General features: G+C 41.2%; 1 protein-coding gene across 6 annotated transcripts in view; it reads left to right on the top strand.

Annotated features, from left to right (window-relative positions):
• Positions 1-18,284, top strand: part of KALRN (kalirin RhoGEF kinase) — a 963,226-nt gene that overhangs the window by 269,553 nt on the left and 675,389 nt on the right. For all 6 annotated transcript variants that reach the window (XM_072616710.1, XM_072616706.1, XM_072616705.1 and 3 more), the window contains exon 2: positions 3,832-3,906. In XM_072616710.1, coding sequence (XP_072472811.1) covers positions 3,832-3,906 — 75 coding nt within the window. The remainder of the gene's footprint in view (positions 1-3,831; positions 3,907-18,284) is intronic.

Genomic DNA, 18,284 nt, shown 5'->3' with positions numbered 1-18,284 from the left:
TAAATGCTCCTTGACTCATTGACTCAGGAGATTGGACGGCCTTGGAATATAGACACAGGAGAGTCATCATGAATAGCTACAGACAGAACCACTGTTGGATTCATAAAAGGAAAAACTGTGCAAACAGTCTGGTGTGCTTGGCACTCCCTGAGGGAGCATTGTCACTGGTCCTTGCCCTGAGAGAAATGGGAAAAGCCAATGGGAATGCATTTTCTTTGGGGTATACTGGCACACCTTACCCAAGATATAGGAAGGTCTTTGGCAAAGAATAGAAAAGTTATTCATCTTGGCTCTGCCTCAGGTTGTGGACAGCAATTGAATGGAGCTTATAAGTGTTTCCTTGATAGTTTGGTTCCCCCAAATTCCCAGTTGCTGGTCTCTTCTTCCCTCCGTCCCAAGCCCTGAACAACATGACTTGTTTGTTCTTTGTATATATTTTTGTATATACATTATTTTTTCCAGTAAAATATAAGCTCCTTGAGGGTAGAAACTGCTTCATTTTTGTCCTCGCGTCCCCAAGCATTGAGTCTAGTGCCTGACATACAGTAGAGGCTTGACAAATGTTTGTTGAATTATTGACTGAAAATGAAGGTAACTTTTGACTACCAAGGGAATACGGCACCCTCAACTTTGAGATTAGTAAGCCTGGATGGTTATGGTTTCTCTTATAAAAGAAGCTTGTTGGTTCCACTGACATCCCTTGTCTAAGATGAAAAAGGAAGAATAGAGGATGTGTGAAGAGAATGTAAGATCTTTAAGGGAAGGAGGGGAAATGTTCCTGTTCTTAATTTTAACAGCCTGAATTGAGGAGATAGCCACACTGCTATGCTAAGTCTCTAAATAGGTTGTATTCAGAGAAGGTCACCCAAGAGAAAGTGGGGATCAAAACTGTGCCATACAAATATTGGTTGAAAGAATTTGTAATTTTTAGCCTGAAAAAGAGAAAAAATTGTGTGCATGTGTGTGTGTGTGTGTGTGTGTGTGTGTGTGTGTGTGTGTGTGTGGTGGGGAGGAAGGCATAGCAACCCTTTAAAAATGAAGGTGGTGGTCCTAGAGGCCAGAAGGGTGGATAGTGGGTAGAATCTATAAAGAGGCAGATTTAGTCTTGATATCAGGGAGTAAAAAGCCCTTCTAACGATTAGTGAGGATTGCCTGTGAAGGTAGAGAGTTCCCCATCACCACATGTCTTCAAGTGCAGGCTAAATGATCATTCATCAGGGATGTGCAACAGGTTATAGCTAAATTAGGCAGGGATATTGGATGAGGTGACTCCTTAGGTCCTTTACAACTCTGAGGTTTTGTGATTCTGTGAATTCCCTGGAGTAGAGGGGCAGCTAGTGACTTGGACCTGAGTTCAAATTCAGCCTCAGGCAAACAGACCCTCAGCAAGTCAATTACCTGTTTGCTTCAGTCTCCTTAACTGTAAAATGGGGATAATAATAGCACCTACTTCCCAGGGTTGTTGTGAAGAGCAAATGAGATAACAATTGTAAAGCCCTGGCACGTAGTAGGCATTATATAAACATTGACCATCCCTCTTTGGAGCTAGGCTATTCTATTCTAGCAGCCCCAACATGAACAGTGAAGACTGCCTTGATTCACTCCTGGAATAAGGATTATACATTTAATCCAGAAAGAGCCCTGGATCTGGGGATCAGAAACGTGGATTTACCGCACCCTCTGCTACCTACTTCCTTTTGTGACCTTGAAAAAGTCATGTTATTTCTCTGGGTCCCCAGTTTTCTCATCAGTCAGATGAGAGGGGGTGGGTTAGATGATCTCTAAGGATTCTCCCAGCTGTGAATTCTCTGATCCCTGGTCTGCCCCATCCCCACCCTCACCCCCACCCCCCTGCAGTCCCTGAACTAGTCCCTAAGAGAGGAGGCAGGAAGTGAGGAGACAGATGTCAGGCAGAGGCTCCAAGCCTGTGATCTTCCTGCATCTATCCCACTGAGGCCGATAGAAGAGGGGCCATGCTTCCAGGGGCGCATCTGTGTCATGTTTCAAAGAGAAACAAGGATGAATACCCGGAAGGAATCAGGAGGGGATGGGATTCTGAGGGAGTGGATCAGGACTGTTATTGTAAAAGCATGTTAATTAGGGGATTGGGGGTACAACGTGCTGGCCTAGAGTTCTCTGCCTCGGATGCCATGATTCTTCCCTTCCCACACATCTGGCACTGGGTTGGGCTACTGCCCTTTCAGTCCAAAGGCTGCGCATTTTCTTCTTTCATTTCGCCCTCCACTTGTGGTCCAGGACCCCTGCCTCCAGGCCCCCAACAAGAATGCCATTAGGTCTCAGAAGGAACTTCCCCACTGTGAGCGTGATTGAAGACTTTGCCATAGAATACTGTGGGAGGCTGAAGGATTTCTGTGGAGGTCTTCACCAACATTTAACAACAACAACAATGAAAACCCAGCTTATTACTCATTGTTAAATAATGATCGTGATCAAGGAGGAGTAGATGAGGGGCATCATTAAGGAGGAGGAATGGAGTTCAGTCCTCCGCTTTGTGTCTCACCCATTCAGGGTTGGATTAGTCTGTTAATGGCTCTTGCTACTTTATTTTATGAACCTGAAAAATGTCAATTATCAGCTTAGTGCCCTAAATGGAAAGTGGAGATGAAAGTGCTTGGAGCTTTAGGATCAGAAGGTTATCTATCTACACTGACCTTTGGCTCCTGTGGATACAAAATATGATGTAGTGTGTGTGTGTGTGTGTGTGTGTGTGTGTGTGTGTGTGTGTGTGTGTGTGTGTGTGTGTGTGTGTGTGCGAGAGAGAGAGAGAGAGAGAGAGAGAGAGAGAGAGAGAGAGAGAGAGAGAGAGAGAAACAGAGACAGAGACAGACAGAGACACACAGAGACAGGGACAGACAGAGAGAAAGAGAAAATTAAAAAAGAGAGACACAGAGACAAAGTGAGAGGGAAACAAAGATACACAGAGAGAAACAGAGACAGAGACACACACAGAGATGAGAGACAGAAAGAACTGGGGAGGAAAAGAGAGTATGTATGAGACTGACACTATTTTTCTCTTTTAGGAGTAGGAGGAATAGCGGTGACTTGAGTCCTTAGAAACTTTTACCTTTGGCTTGTCATTATATCAATCTCTAGTTCAGACCCTTGTCTTTTCTTGCTTGTATCATTGCAATAGTATCCTTGCCTTTTCAAGTTCATGCCCGAAGCATCTGCCAAAATAATCTTGGGAAGTGTATATCTAAGTGGGCTACTCCACTGTTTAAGAACCTGCTGTGGCTCCCTACTTCCTCTAGCTTAAAATACAAAGTACTTGGCTTGGCATTTAAAGCTTTAGTCTACCTATCTAGTATTATTGTGTATTACTCTGATTCCTGAACTGTTCTTTTTGACCAACATGGTCTACTTCCTGTTTTCAGAACTTGGAACTTTGTCTCCAGGTCCCTGTGCCCCTCCTCCACCCTACTGCCTCTTAAAATTCCTTGCTTCCTTTCAAGACTCAACCTGGGGGGCAATTCCATAGGAAGCCTTTCTAGCTCTGCTAGTTGCCAGTATCCCTCCCTTCCCCTCAAATTCTCATACATGTGCTTACCTATATATCTGCTATATCTGTAGGGGAGAAGGTAAGCTTCCTAAGGTGGGGGGACACTTTTCCCTTTGTCTTTGAACCCTTAGTGCCCACCATCATGCCTTCCACACTTACTAAATGCCTGTCTGATTGAACTCTGGTGTGGAGTCATGAAACATGCATTTGTCCTTCCCGGCAGGATCAGGTCGGGTGGGGGCAGGCTGAGACCTTGGTTGGGGATGAGGTATGGTCCCCTTTTCTGACTCACTGCCTTTCATGTTCTGCAGGTTCTTTTCGAAATGATGGTTTGAAAGCTGCTGATGTCCTCCCTACCCTAAAGGAAAAAGTGGCCTTTGTGTCAGGTGAGTGCTGGGTGCCCCTTCTATTAAAACAGAATGAAATAGAAGTGGGGGAGGGGGGAAGGAACTGTTCATTAACCTCTCAGAGGCAGAGACTGAAAAACTGACAAGGATTTGGGAATTCTTATTCATCTGTTCTTTGGGGAATTAATTCTTTAGCCCTGTACCCATCCATAGCCTTTCCTTTAAAGGCCCCTAAACCACAACCAGCTAACTTTCTTGAATAGAATTCAAAATCCTTCCCCCAAGGGGATACCTACCCAATTTCAACTGACTGTCAGGTCACTGAAAAATGGTCCTCTCTTTTAGTCCTTTTAGAGACTAGACCACTTGGGCAAATTAGCCAGGATTATTAAAGATGAGTGCTCAGAGGACACCTCCCCTTCTCCTACCCCTGCACCCCCCCCCCATCCTAGATAGAGACATATAAACTCATTCTTTTTTGTTGTTGTTAATTTTTAATTTATATTGATAAACTTTTGTTTATATACTAACTTCATTTTAATATATCTCTCCCCCTCCCTTATCCAGTGAACTTGTTACAAGGAGGGAGGAAAGAGAGGGAAGAAAGAAAAAAAAAAGGAAGGAAGGAAGGAAGGAAAGAAAGAAAGAGGAGGAAGGAAAGGAGGAAGAGGCAGAAGTGAGGGAGGGAGAGAAGAAAGGGGGAAGGAAGGAAGGAGGGAGGGAGGAAAGCAATTCAGCAGTGCTGACCAATGTATCAGTGAAGTCTGACAGACTCCACACCCACAGGGAAGCAGCTATATTTTTTCCTTCCTTATTTAGGGAAAAGTTTGAACATTAATAAGTCTTTGGCTTCATTTTGTTGTTGTTTTTCTTTCCATTTATGTTACTGTATGTGGTCATTATGTAGAGTGTCTTCCTGGTTCTGCTATTTCAGTCTTCATCCTTCATATAAGTATTCCTGTGAGTCTCTGAATTCTTCACTTTCATCATTTCCGATGGCACAGCAATGTATTCACAGACCACAATTTCCTTAGCCGTGTTATAATCAATGGGTATCTATTTTGTTTCCACTTCCTTGCTACCACAAAAAGTAAATATTTAGAGTATATGGGACCTTTATTTATTACTTTGACCTATCTTGAGATATATCTAGCAATGGGACCTCTCTGTCAAAGAGGATGGACATTTAGTCACTTTCTCAGTAAAATGTGTTTTTATTGTTAAAGACACATCCTAAGTGTATTCCATGGGAAGCATCCTGTGGGAGCCACTGTCTTCTTTTGAGGTGAGTGAGATTTGTGAAGGGTAACTCAGAGAAATGCAGTTACATTTAAATACTGCACATTCATTATAACTAGGTCCCAATTAGTGGGGATAAAGAAGTCTGTGGAGTGATCACATTATTTGAACTTTCACAGCCTATTTCCATTGGGCTAGGACCAATATCCATATTTTACATAATTATAACTGAATAGTGAAAATTCCTATACATAGATCGTGGGACTCATTGTTTACACTAGTCAGGACCTGACGTAAAACTGCAGTTAGTACAGCTTAACTCTGGAAGAAGGGAGACTAAATGATCTCTCTGGGGGTCTTTCAAAACAACAAGTCCCCCCTCCCAATTCCTACAGCAGATCTCAGCTCTGCAGAAGATGACGCCCGAAGAGCCTTTGCATCTGGAAGAGTCTATTCATTCAGTCTAGCCCATCCCAATGGCTAAATTTGGGTTCAGATTGATGGTGGCTCAGAGTGGGAGGAGATGAGTGACTTTCTTGAGTGGTCTCCCAACCCCATTCCTGACCTTCACTTTTCTCCTTATAGTATCTTCCAAACAAATTCCCTACAGCTTCTCCTTTTCCTTCATTTCCTACACTGGGAGTTTTGTCTTCCTAATAAGAAGTGACCAACACTCAACTGGGCATTAGCTTCACTCCCTGTTTCCCACTCCCCTGACTGACACTTCCATTCATTGAAGTTTTATTGATTTCTTGACAAGATTTGTAATATAACGTTGAGAAGAAAGGATAGTGTTCTGGGGCAAGGTAGTGTGGTATAGCATACAGGGGACCTGACTTGAGAATTTCAGAATCCTGGATCTAGTTCTTACTACCTGTGAGCAAATCATTGAACTTCTCTGGGTCTCAGTTTCTTCATCTGTAAAATAAGGGTATGGGACTAGTAGGACTCTAGGGTCCCTTTCAGCTCTCTATATATGACCTATCATCAAGCTATAACACTCTAGACTTGTCTTTTCTAGCATGGGGGTGGGGGGGAGGAAGCCAGATGGTGAGGACAGAGGGTGAATGTGGCAGAAGGAATAAACACCCATCAATTACTGTTTTCCCACCTGGTCTGAGGTGTCAGAAATAAATAAGAAACAAATAATTTAGAACATAGGAGTGACATAAGAACAGAAGACAGACCATAGAAGAAGGGTGGTTGGAAAGCAGGTACATCCCTACACCCCACACACATTGGAAACAAGGAATGAACTGTATTTCTGAACACATGGAGAGTCAACTTTTGCTTTGAAGGATAATGGAATTAGGGGATTTAAGATGTGTCTCTGCCACTTCCTAGACATAGGATCTTTGAGAAATCACTTGGTCTCTCTGAGATTCAGTTTTTTTTTTCACCTGAAAAGTGGGGATCCCTGTGCTAACCACTTCAAGAAGTTGTTGGTGGGCGTGTATCCAAGTTCTGGATTGATGCTTACTTATCCTCTTAGGTTAACGAGGAGGGTAACCAGGAACCCAGGCTGCCATTTCCTTGTCAACACACAAAAAAGGGGCATATTCACAGGCTAGTGGCCTCACTCTCATGCCTTCAGGCACATAGTCCAGGGCCTTCTGTAATAGTCCTTTACTCCATCTTTCTTGATGAGATCACCTGTCTTTTAGCTCAGACATCCTCCTTGCAGAGTTGGTCAGTTTTCATTGGTGCTTCTGTAATTCCTCACACATGTAATGTTCTACTTCCTCCTCCACCCACTTACGCACTTTCCAGTTGATGTGGCACCATCTTCTTGCACAGAAAATGATTCAGTTAGATTCATCAGGCATTTAATGCTGTAGCTGTTGAGTTGTTTCAGTCATGTCCAACTCTTCTTTATCCCATCTGGGGTTTTCTTGGTAGAGTTACTGGAAATTTTGCCATTTCCTTTTCCAGTTCATTTTACAGATGAGGAAACTGATGTAAATAGGGTTAAATTACTCACCCAAGATCTCAAAACTAGTAAATGTCTGAGGTCAGATTCGAACTCAGAAAGATGAGTCTTCTTGACTCCAGGTCCAGCACTCTATTCATTGTGCCACCTAGCTGCATTTCATAAGCACTTGGTATTACTAGGCATTGGGAATCAAAGATGAAAGATGGAAAACAGCGTGGCTCCTGCTTTCACAGAGCTTATGATTTTATGGTGGAAATCTAACATGGATACATATAAGCATGATTCAATGCCAGATGTGAAAAGAGCAAAGGAGAGATCCAGACAAAGCATGATAAGAAAATTGCAAGAGGGATAGAATGCTTAGAGCTGGGAGCCAAGGGAGTGGAGAGGCAAAATCTAGGAAGATTTTCTGAAAGAAGAGGAAATTTAGAATTGCTCAGGGAAAGTAACTAAAATGTCCATGTCTTTTGATCTAGAGATCCCGCTGCTAAGCAGATACCCAAAGGAAGTTAAATTAGAGAGCTGATAAAGTTTGTAGTTGCCCTTTTTGTAAGCACAAAGGATTGAAAATAAAAAAGATTATCATCCGTTGAGGAATGGCTCAATAAATTGTGGTGCATGAATGTAACTGAATATTATTTTGCTGTAAGAAATTAGGAAAATGAAGAAAGCAAAGAAGTATAGCATGACTCACATAGACTGATACCCAATGACAGATGAGGAAAATTTTGAGACCCAGTCCATTCACATGAATCACAACAAAAGACAAAACTGAATGCTATATAATTATAATGACAAAGATTGTCTTAGGATCATAGAAAAGGAAACTTCAAGTAAATCTGGTAAATCTAGTAAAATATCTCAGTTTGCAAGTTAGGAAACTGGGGCCCAGCAAAGGGAAATGACTTGCCTAAGGTCAGTCAGAACCAGGATGCAAACTCAGATCCACTGACTCAAAATGTAGCATACTTTCCATTGCGCCATGCTGCCCTCAAAGAAGAGATGGGAAAATACACTTCCCTCTCTGCTGTGCAGAAGTGGGGGACTATGGGAATGGAACACAGCATTTATGGTCAGATTCAGTTGATGTTCATTGGCTTTAATGAACATTTTGTTCTTCTTTATATTTTGAAATAAGAGGTAACTTGATGGGTATGGGAATGGAGAATGATGCATTTGAAAATAAAGGTGATATAAAAACAAGACATCAATAAGTGTTTTTAAAAGGATATAAGAGGAACTTCTGCATGTGGAACTTATGAGTATACCTGGGGAGTTAAATATATAATATTTATATTATATATGTATATATTTATGATATAAATATATAAAATTTTCTTTTAATACTGATGTTTTAAAATTTTTATCATTTTTAAAATTTTTCTGTAAGTACTGATTTTTATTATTTTTTTAAAAAATCTTTAAATATGAATTTTTATTATTTTTAAAATGTTTTTTATTTAAATACTGATTTTTCACTTCTACAGTTTACTCAGTAAATATCTATCTCAGGACAAAATAAAACCCTCCTGACAACTAGGAAAGCACATTTGATTTCTGAGAAATAGGCAAAATACAGACTCTTATCCTTGAGAATGGCTTTAGAAATGAAAGAGCTATCAATCTATCAAAGATAGGTTAAATGCCCTTCTGCTGAACAAAATGTCCTTGGGGAATCCAATACAATCTTAAGGGTGTATGATTTAATGATAAGATAACATTTTGATGTCTGTGGCCTCACCCCAATCCTTGTAAACTTCCCTAACCAAATACTACAGGGAGAGAAGAGATAGGTGGAGACATTGTTCGCAGTGAATAGACTAGGTCTCAAAATTTTCCTCATGTGTAAAATGGGCCTAATAATACTTGTTAATGCAAGTATTAACTGTACACTTACCTCAGTGAGTTGTTTGGAGAGAGATTATGTTTATTAAATGCATTGCAAAGCTTAAAATACCACAGAAAAGTGTCATCATTATTGTTACTGCTACGACTGCTGCCATGACTGCTAAAATCAGGGAATTGTAGTGTCACAGATTTAGAAGTGAGAAGGGACTTTAAAAGTCATAGAAGAAATGTCGAAATACGTTTGATATGATTGTACATGTATAGCCTATGTCACATGTCGCATGTTGCATGCTGTCTTGGGGAAGTGGGAAGGAAGGGGGAAAAATTTAGAACTCAAAATTTTATAAAAGTGAACGTTGAAAACCAACAATTAATTAATTAATTTAAAAACAAAAACTCAAGAGTCCAAACCCCTCATTCTGAACTGGAGGAAACAGAGACCCAGAGAGGCTGCCTTGTCTAAAGCCACATTGTAGAAGAATCAGAATTCAAACCCAAGTCTTTTGATTCCAGTTCTCCTATCCTGTGTACTCCACCTCCTTCCACTTCCAGGAAGGACCCCAATATAACCAACTTGAGAAAGAATCAGAGCTTTCCTGACCTCAAAGGCAACAAATATTTATTAGGGGCTAGTTATATGCATGACACTTTGCTCAATGCAAACCTAAAGGATGACAGTCCCAGCCCTCAAGGAGTCTATAATACAATGATAGTAACAACACACAAAAGGCAGTTGAAAAATTGGGGGTGGGGAGGGGTGGGTGGGAAGGGAAGAGGTAGCCACTTGGAGACCTGGTATTGAGGGCCAGAGAGTCTGACGCAGAGGGAGAAGATTCAAGATTGATCAGCCTGAATCCCTCCCAAAATAGAGACCCAGGAGGAACTCATTCTTGGGAGAAGGGGGTGGGCAGGATGGAGAGATGTTCCAGGTGAGGAGACCACACAGTAATATTAATGATTTCCAGAAGAATTTCTAAAACTTCCCTTGATCATGTATTCAAAGTTCTGCTAGGATGTGATCAATATTCTAGGGTGAGGCAGTATAGTACAAAGGTTATTAAATAATTTCTAAAGTCAGAGGGCAGCTAGATGATAAAGTGAGTAGAGTGGCAGACCTGGAGTCAAGAACTCATCTTCCTGAGTTCAAATCTGGCCTCAGACACTTACTAGCTGTGTGACCCTAGGCAAGTCACCTCAATTTCCTCATCCTCATTCTCATTTCTTCATCAGTAAGCTTGAGAAGAAAATGGGAAACCACTCCAGTATCACTGCCAAACAGAAAATAAAAACAAAGGTCCATTCCCCCTCTAAATGTATGTCACTACAATTCTCTGATTTTGGTAGTAAGCAGAAATTAACACTAGTAGTGATAGCAGCAGTAGCAGTAACAATAGATGATGACATGTTTACGTGGTGTTTTAAGGTTTGCGAAGAATCGTACAGGACTGAAATGTTCAACAACAAGAAAAAGTCAGAGGACCTGGATTTGAATCCTGACTGTCATTTAGCACTTGAGTGACCATAGAGACTTTTCAGTTGGCCTAGATTTCCTCATCTGTCATGAAGTCAAATGCAGGGTTTGGACTAGGTGAACTTCAAGGTCTCATCTACCCAAATTCTATCTTCTGCTGCCCCAGCTTCCCCAAGTCAGACCCAAAGCATTGGTGGCCACGCTTGTTCTTTGGGAAATGAGTCATCCATTCAATATAACTCATCTGAGATCCCCAGAGCACTTAGTAAGGTTCTCTCATGACACAATCATCTGAGACCTGCTTCAGGAGGCCATGAAGAAGTTAGTAAAACCAGTGCTGAGCCTTCAGGGTGAATTGTAGCATCATCTCTGCCCCTACTCCTTCCTAGAAATTTTTAGAAATCAGAACCTGCTTCCCGTCACCCCCACCCAATCTTGTTCTCCAGTTTTCAAGCCATTTCCACTCAACCTCTGAGAGTAGGCTGGCTATTTAAGCAGGGGAGTTGTTGTGCTGGTTTTTACCTCTTCTCCCCTTTCTTCCTAAAGAGTTCCTGGGGCACTTTGGTCATCCACCCATACAGTCTCTCAGTTTTGATCCCAGACATCTTGTGCAATGCCTTCTGAAATGGCTGTGCTTCACAATCTTGGGTTATAATTTTAAGGGAGGCAAAAGCAAAATGCCAACCACGAAATTATAGGATTTTAGCTAGGTAGCTCAGTAGATAGAGAGCTGTTAATCTCAGAGTCAGGAAGATAGAGTTCAAATCCCACCTCAGATAGTTATCAGTTATGAGACCTTGAGCAAGTCAACTAATTTCTCTCAGCCTCAGTCACCTTGACTGTAAAATAAGTCAGATGGACTGAATGGCCGCTAAGGTGCCTTCTAGGTTGAAATCTGTTATTCTGTGATTTTACAGGGCTAGAAGTGACCTCAAGAGACCTTCTAGTCCAAAATAAAGCAGACAAAAACCATAGTTTTCACTTCCCAAGTCACCCATGTGCTTTTGGACAGCAAGGTAATTGTGTTTGCTTGCTATTCAGTGAAAACTAATAAACTCTGAACAGCCAGTAAGAGAAAAAAGCCACTCCGTGGGCTGAGAAGCTTTTTAGAAGTTACTAAATTAATCTAATGACACAGATCAAGGGGCATGTGAGGATTGTTATTACCTCCACTTTACAGGTAGGGAAACCAGGCATAGAAGGGGACCAAACTGTGCTTTTCTAGATTTGCACGGGCAGCGTGGGTGTCTCTTGCTGTTTTCACATTGTAGATGCTCAGTGCCCACCCAGTAACATGAAAGGGTTAAGGACCCTGCTTTCGGGTCTGAGCTGCTGCCCCCAAGCAGTGTTCTCTGGCTCAGAAAGTCTGGGGGCGGAGGGTGGGACTTTGGCCTTCTTGGAGTTTGCTGGATGCTGAACATATTTACAACCTTATGGAAACAAGTTTGACAGTTCCTTCGACCCCTGTGGCAGACCTCCTCTGTTGTACAGAAGGACTCTAGTTTCGTGGGTCGAGTAAACCAGCTCCCCTAGGGCTCAGGTCTGGTTCCCTGAGGCTAAACAGTTGGATTCTGTGGGAGCTCAAGAACACCCATTCCTGGGGCTGTAGAGGGGCTTCTGGGAAACCCAAGAAATTTCCTACCAAATCCTACCTAACCACCAGAGCAGCAGCAATTGTCAGAAGTCACCTAAGAAGGAAAATCTTGAATCAGCATGTTGATGCAATGGAGATTATTGTGTGACCCTGGACAAATGAGTCAGTCAATCAACCAACATTTATAAGTGGCCATACTGTGTGCCACACACCATGCTAAGCATCAAGATTACAAAGAAAGACTGAAAATAATCCCCTGTTCTCAAGGAACTCCCATTCTAATGAAGAAGATGACACGCAGGCATCTATGGCCATACCAGAAAAATATAATAGAAATAGGAAATAGCCTTGGAGGGGAAGCCACTGTTGAGGGTGGAGGGTAAAGGGTGGAAAGGCCTTCCAGGGTAGGTGGAATTTGAAGCCAGCAGGTAGACATGAGGAGTGAGAGCATTCCAGGCAAGAGGATGGCTTATTTAAAAGGCACAGATTCAGAGAATAGCATGTGCTGTGTGAGGAAAAGAAAAAAGGCTGGTATTGCTACAGAGTGTGTGAGGAAGAATTAAGATGAAAAACAATAGCTAGCATTTATATATCACTTTAAGGTTTGCAAAGTACTTTATACATATTATCTCATTTTATCCTCACAGCAACCCTATGAGGTAGGCTTATTTTCATTTTATTATTATTAAAATATTCATTATTCTCATTTACAGATGAAAAATATGAGAAGGGAAGAGGTTAAATGACTTGCCCAGAGTCCCATAGCTAGGAAGTATCTGAGGCAGAATTTAGATTCAGGTCTTCCTGACTCCAAGCCCAACACTGTCCATTATACCACCTGGAATACTAGAAAAGTACTTATCCTCTCTTGAGGCTCAGTTTACTTACCTGTAAATTAAGCTAAAGTTGACCTAAATGATGGCTGAGATCCTAGGTGGTATAATGGATAGAATGTCAGGCCTGGAATCCAACCTCAGTCTCTTACTAGCTGTGGAACCCTGGGCAAGTCACTTCACCTCTGTTTACCTCAGTTTCCTTATCTGCAAAATGGGGATACTAGTCCCTGTCTCCCAGACATGTTGTGAGGATGAATTGAGATACTAATTGTAAAGCCCTTATTGCAGATCTTGGGACATAGTGAGTGTTGTATAAATATTATTGTTTATTATTATCATTACTAAATCTATGATCCAAATTTACTACCAACATGAATTTGAACAAATAGCCTAATGGCTCTGGGCTTCAGGTTCCTGAAGGGTTGGACCAGACTAGCTCGAGGGTCTCGTCTAGCTCTGAATTTGTGACTCTAAAAGATCAAGGCTTGGGTGAGGAAGTGGCTTTTCAGTTCTTCTAAGCATACATTTCATTTCATTCAATTCTTTCTGAGTGGTTAAAAACCCTCATTATTGCTTTTCCCTTTACCGTGTTTCCCCCTCTCCCCTTTCCCCACCTCTGCCCTGATACACACATTTATGACCTGACATGCAGGAATTAGTTGGATAGTAGTCAGGCCTATGGATAGATCCAGGATTTATCATTCATATGCCCTAGGCAAATTTGAAAATTGCAATCCCTATGTTACTGTCCACTGGAGACTTTAAGCCTTCACTTCAGCAGAAAATTAATACCTATGGGCTATGAAAATGAAATTTACCAGTGTTAAAACCATGTATATTTATGAAAAGTCATGTTCAAAGGTGTCTCTCTTGCTCCTCCAGTGTGTCTCACCCACGGTGATTGCATACTTTGCCTACCATTAATCCCTGCACAGTTTACATCTTGGAGGCTGGGGATGTAAAGATAACTAAGTCATGGCTCTTGCCCACAAGGAACTCAGTGTCTAGAAGGGAGATCCATGTCCTAATGAAACCAGTACATGAATCTCTCCAGTACAAAAGAGAATACAAGTCAAGTCCACCTGCTGGTGACTTGGCTAAGGGCCTGCTGCTCCAGGTTCCATGTATCAGTGATACAAAGAAAGACCAAAGATAGTCCCTGCCTTCAAGGGCCTTATAGTCTAAGGGGAGGTCAACATGCAGGCAACTATATTCAAACAAGATAAAAACAGGATAAACTAGAGACAATTAACTGAGAAGAAGGCATTAGTGTTCAAGGGGATTGGAGAAGGCTTCTTGAAGGAAATGAAATTTTAGATTGCACTTGAAGGAATCAAAGGAGGCTAGGAGATGGACATAAGGGAGAGCATTAGGGATTCAGGCAGCCAGGTGAAAATGCTAAAAGGCAGGAGTTGGAGTGTTTTGTGTGAGGGACAGACAGCAAGGAGCCCAGGATCATTGGATTACACAGGATAAGGAGGTAGAGAGGAAGGGAGATGGAAGAAGACTGGAAATGCCAAAAAAAGGAAAGTTTATGACTAGTTTTACAATGCAAAGTTCAGGTATCATAGACGGTATGAAACTCAGGGGATGGGGAACTTGCAGCCTCAAGGCCACATGTGGTCCTCAAGTGCGGCTTTTTGATTAAATTCAAGTTTTACAGAACAAATCCTTTTATTAAGGGAGGATTTTTTCTGTGAAGTTCAGATTCAGTCAAAGGGCTGCACTTGAGTACCTAGAGCGCCCCATGTGACCTCGCAGCTGTAGGTTCCCCACCCCTGAATAAGTGAATAGAAGGAGGGGGGCTGAGAATATGTTGGAGTCAGTGCCAGAGCTTCCAAGTAATTGAGACCTCAGACTTGTATGCTCCTATTGTCTATTTTGAGAGAATGGGAGATATAGCTGTGGAACCTCATATGTCCTAATATACACACGTTATCAAACTGAAAGAGGCAGGTTGGGATCATGGAGAGAGGGTTTGACTTGAAGCCAGGAAGACCTCAGTTCAAATTGCATCGCTGACATTTATTATTGGCTCTGCAACTGTGGGAAAATCATTAAACTTCTCTGAGCCCCAGGAACTACAAATTATTGATGGATTATGATCTGTCAGTGAGAGGAGTCCCCATCCTGAAGAAATCATAGATCTTTGATGTATTTTATGTGATAGAATCATGTTATCATCAGACACATAAAACGATCTTTTATACAAATCATTTTATATAAAAAGCTTTTCTTTTGCTTAAGGAAATGTTACCTCCACCCTTCTATCCATGGCAGTATTATTAGTAGAGTAAACACTAAATTTGGAGTCAGGGGACCCTGGTTTACATCCTGACTTGTACTTACTGTGTGACCTTGGGCTAGTCACTTCAGTGTTCTCAGCCTTATTTTCCTCTTCTGGAAAATGGGGTTGGATTAGGCTGTCTCTCAAATTTCTTCTAGCTCAGATATCCTAAGACATAATAATACTACTGGTCTATAGCATTGGAAATGGGCTAGCTAAGATTGCTCATCCCGTTCCCTTCTTCACCAAGGATGAACATTTGTGAGAGGGTTTACTGACGATGGAGGGGTAGTCTGTGGTTATATGATGAACTTTTCCTCTCAGTGGAGGGGTAGATTCAAAGCTCTGGCCTCATCAGCACAGCTCTCTAATCTACTGAGCTAATTATCCCTGTTCCTGGATCATGATAGATGATTAACACTTTGAATATCCCCATTTCTGATAAAAATTCTTAGATTCCTCCATTAGGAATGACAAATAGGACCTCAGGTGGGGCAAATAAATGGGCTTATGAGAAAGACTTGTGAGAAAGATTGAGCTTGTCTTCCTCGGACATGGAAAACTCCAAATCTCTCAGCAGTTTTATCTGCTAGCTAGTTGCTTTATGACGGTTTCTTACACTTGCAGTTCGTCAAGAACTGAGCAGTATTGACTAGGCACACATCTCAGAACCAGCCAAAAGGAATGGAAGTGGGGGTAAAATTTCCAGTTATTCAGGCTTATAGAAGGGCACAGTGGGCAGGACATTAGAGAATACCTTGGCTGATCCCCTTATTTTGCAGATGAAGAAACAGAGGTCCAGAGGAGGGAATTCTGTAATGTAGAGTTGCAGAACTAGTTAGTAGCAGGGATTGGACCAGTATCTAGGTGCCTCTTTTCCCAGCATAGACTCTGTACCATAAGGCTTCTATGAGTTCATTGCAATCCCTTGATTTCCCCTGCAAAGAATGTGGTGGTGCCCTCTTTTTATATTTTTATACCCTCCCAATCAAGCCCCTCAAGCCCCTGGATTTAGAATTGGAAGAGACTTTTGAGGCCACGTAGTTCAATCAATTAATTTTATAGTTAGGAAAACCAAGGCCTCCAAGAGGTTAAATAACATGCCAAAGTGACATAGGTAGTTAAGTATCAGAGGTGGGATTTGAACTCAGGTTCTTATTCTACTAACTCCCACAGATGCTACTCTATGAAAGACAAATACTTTTTACCAGTCTTAGAAATGTTTCATTTTGTTATATTGGATGGCTCTCTGGGAGGGGGAAGGGGAAGAATACTGGGGATAACTATGAAGATGTAACACACAGATGACATCAATAAAAATTATTTTTTTAAAAAAGAATACAAATAAAGAAATGCTAGGGAAGGTGGAAGAAATGCTAGGGAAAGTGGCCTAGCTCTACCAGATCTTAAATTGTATTATAAAGCAACAATTATCAAAACCACTTGTTACTGGCTAAGAAACAGAAGGGTAGACCAGTGGAATAAGTTAGGTACTCAAGACACAGTAGTCAATGAATATAGCAATCTACTGTTTGATAAATACAAGGATCCCAGCTTCTGGGATGAGAACTCACTGTTTGACAAAAATTGTTGGGAAAACTGGATAACACTGTGGCAGAAACTGGGCATAGACACTGTACACAAGAATAAAGTCCAAATGGGTACATGATCTAGGTATAAAGATTGATACTATAAACAGATTAGTGGAGCAAGGAATAGCATATGCTTCTTCTTATGGAAAAGGGAAGAATTTTAGACTAAACAAGAGATAGAAAACAGTATGAGGTGCAAAATGGATAATTTTCATTACATTAAATTGAAAAGTTTTTACACAAACCAACTCAACGGAACCAAGATTAGGAAGGAAACAGAAAACTGGGAAAGAATTTTTGCAATTAGCGTCTGTGACAAAGGTCTCATTTCTAAAATATATAGAGAACGGAGTCCAATGTACAAGAATACAAGTCATTCCCCAATTGATAAATGGTCAAAGGATATGAACAAGCAGTTTGCAGAGGAAGAAATTAAAGCTATCTATAGTCATACGAAAAAATGCTCTAAATCAGTATTGATTAGAGGGATGCAACTTAAAACAACTCTGAGATACCACATCACACCTATCAGATTGGCTAACATGACAAAACAGGATGATGGTAAATGTTGGAGATGTAGGAGAGTTGGAGCACTAACTCATTGTTGGTGGAGCTGTGAGCTGGTCTAACCATTCCGGAGAGCAATTTGGAACTATGCCCAAAGGGCTACAAAAAGGTGCATACCCTTTGACCCAGCAATATTGCTTCTAGGACTGTATCCCAAAGAGATTGTAAAAATGGGAAAGGGTCCCACATGTACAAAAATATTTATAGCAGCTCTCTTTGTGGTGGCCAAAAACTGGAAATCAAGGGGATGCCCATCAATTGGGAAATGACTGATTAAATTGTGGTATATTAATGTAATGGAATACTATTGTGCTATAAGAAATGATGAACAGGAAGTCTTCAGAGAAGCCTGGAAAGACTTATATGATCTGATGCTGAGTGAAAGGAGCAGAACCAGGAGAACTTTGTACACAGCAACAATCACAATGTGTGAGGATTTTTTTCTGGTAGACTTAGGACTTCATTGCAATGCAAGGACTTAAAAAATTCCCAGTAGTCTCTTAAGGGAAAATGCCTTTCACATCCAGAGAAAGAATTATGGAATTCAATCACAGAATGTAACAGATCATTTTCTTTTGTGTTACGTTTTGGTTTGTTTTATGACTTCTCCCATTCATTTTAATTTTTCTATGCAACATGACTAAGGCGAAAATGTATTTAGTAGGAATGTATGTGAACCTATATGAAATTGTATGCCATTTCAGGGAGGGAACAGGGAGGTAGGGGGGATGGAAAGCAAAGGAGGGGGGAAAAATCTAAAGGTATATAGAAGTGATTATAGAACACTGAAAACATAAAAAAACATAATGAAAGTGGAAAAGAAATACAAATAATGCAAATGAAAATAATTCTGAGGTATCACCTCATACCTATCATATTGGTTAATATGACAGAAAAGGGAAATGACAAATGTTGGAGGGGATATGGGGAAATTTGGATGCTAATGCACTGTTGGTGGATTTGTGAACTGATTCAGCCATTCTGGAAAACAATTTGGAACTATGCCCAATGGCCTATACCTTTTAACCCACTACTAGGTCTGTATCCCAA

Source organism: Notamacropus eugenii, chromosome 5, assembly GCF_028372415.1.
Source record: "Notamacropus eugenii isolate mMacEug1 chromosome 5, mMacEug1.pri_v2, whole genome shotgun sequence".
Classification (NCBI taxonomy): Eukaryota; Metazoa; Chordata; class Mammalia; order Diprotodontia; family Macropodidae; genus Notamacropus; species Notamacropus eugenii.
The sequence above is the reverse complement of the archived record's forward strand: the minus strand, read 5'-3'. Positions and strand labels throughout refer to the sequence as shown.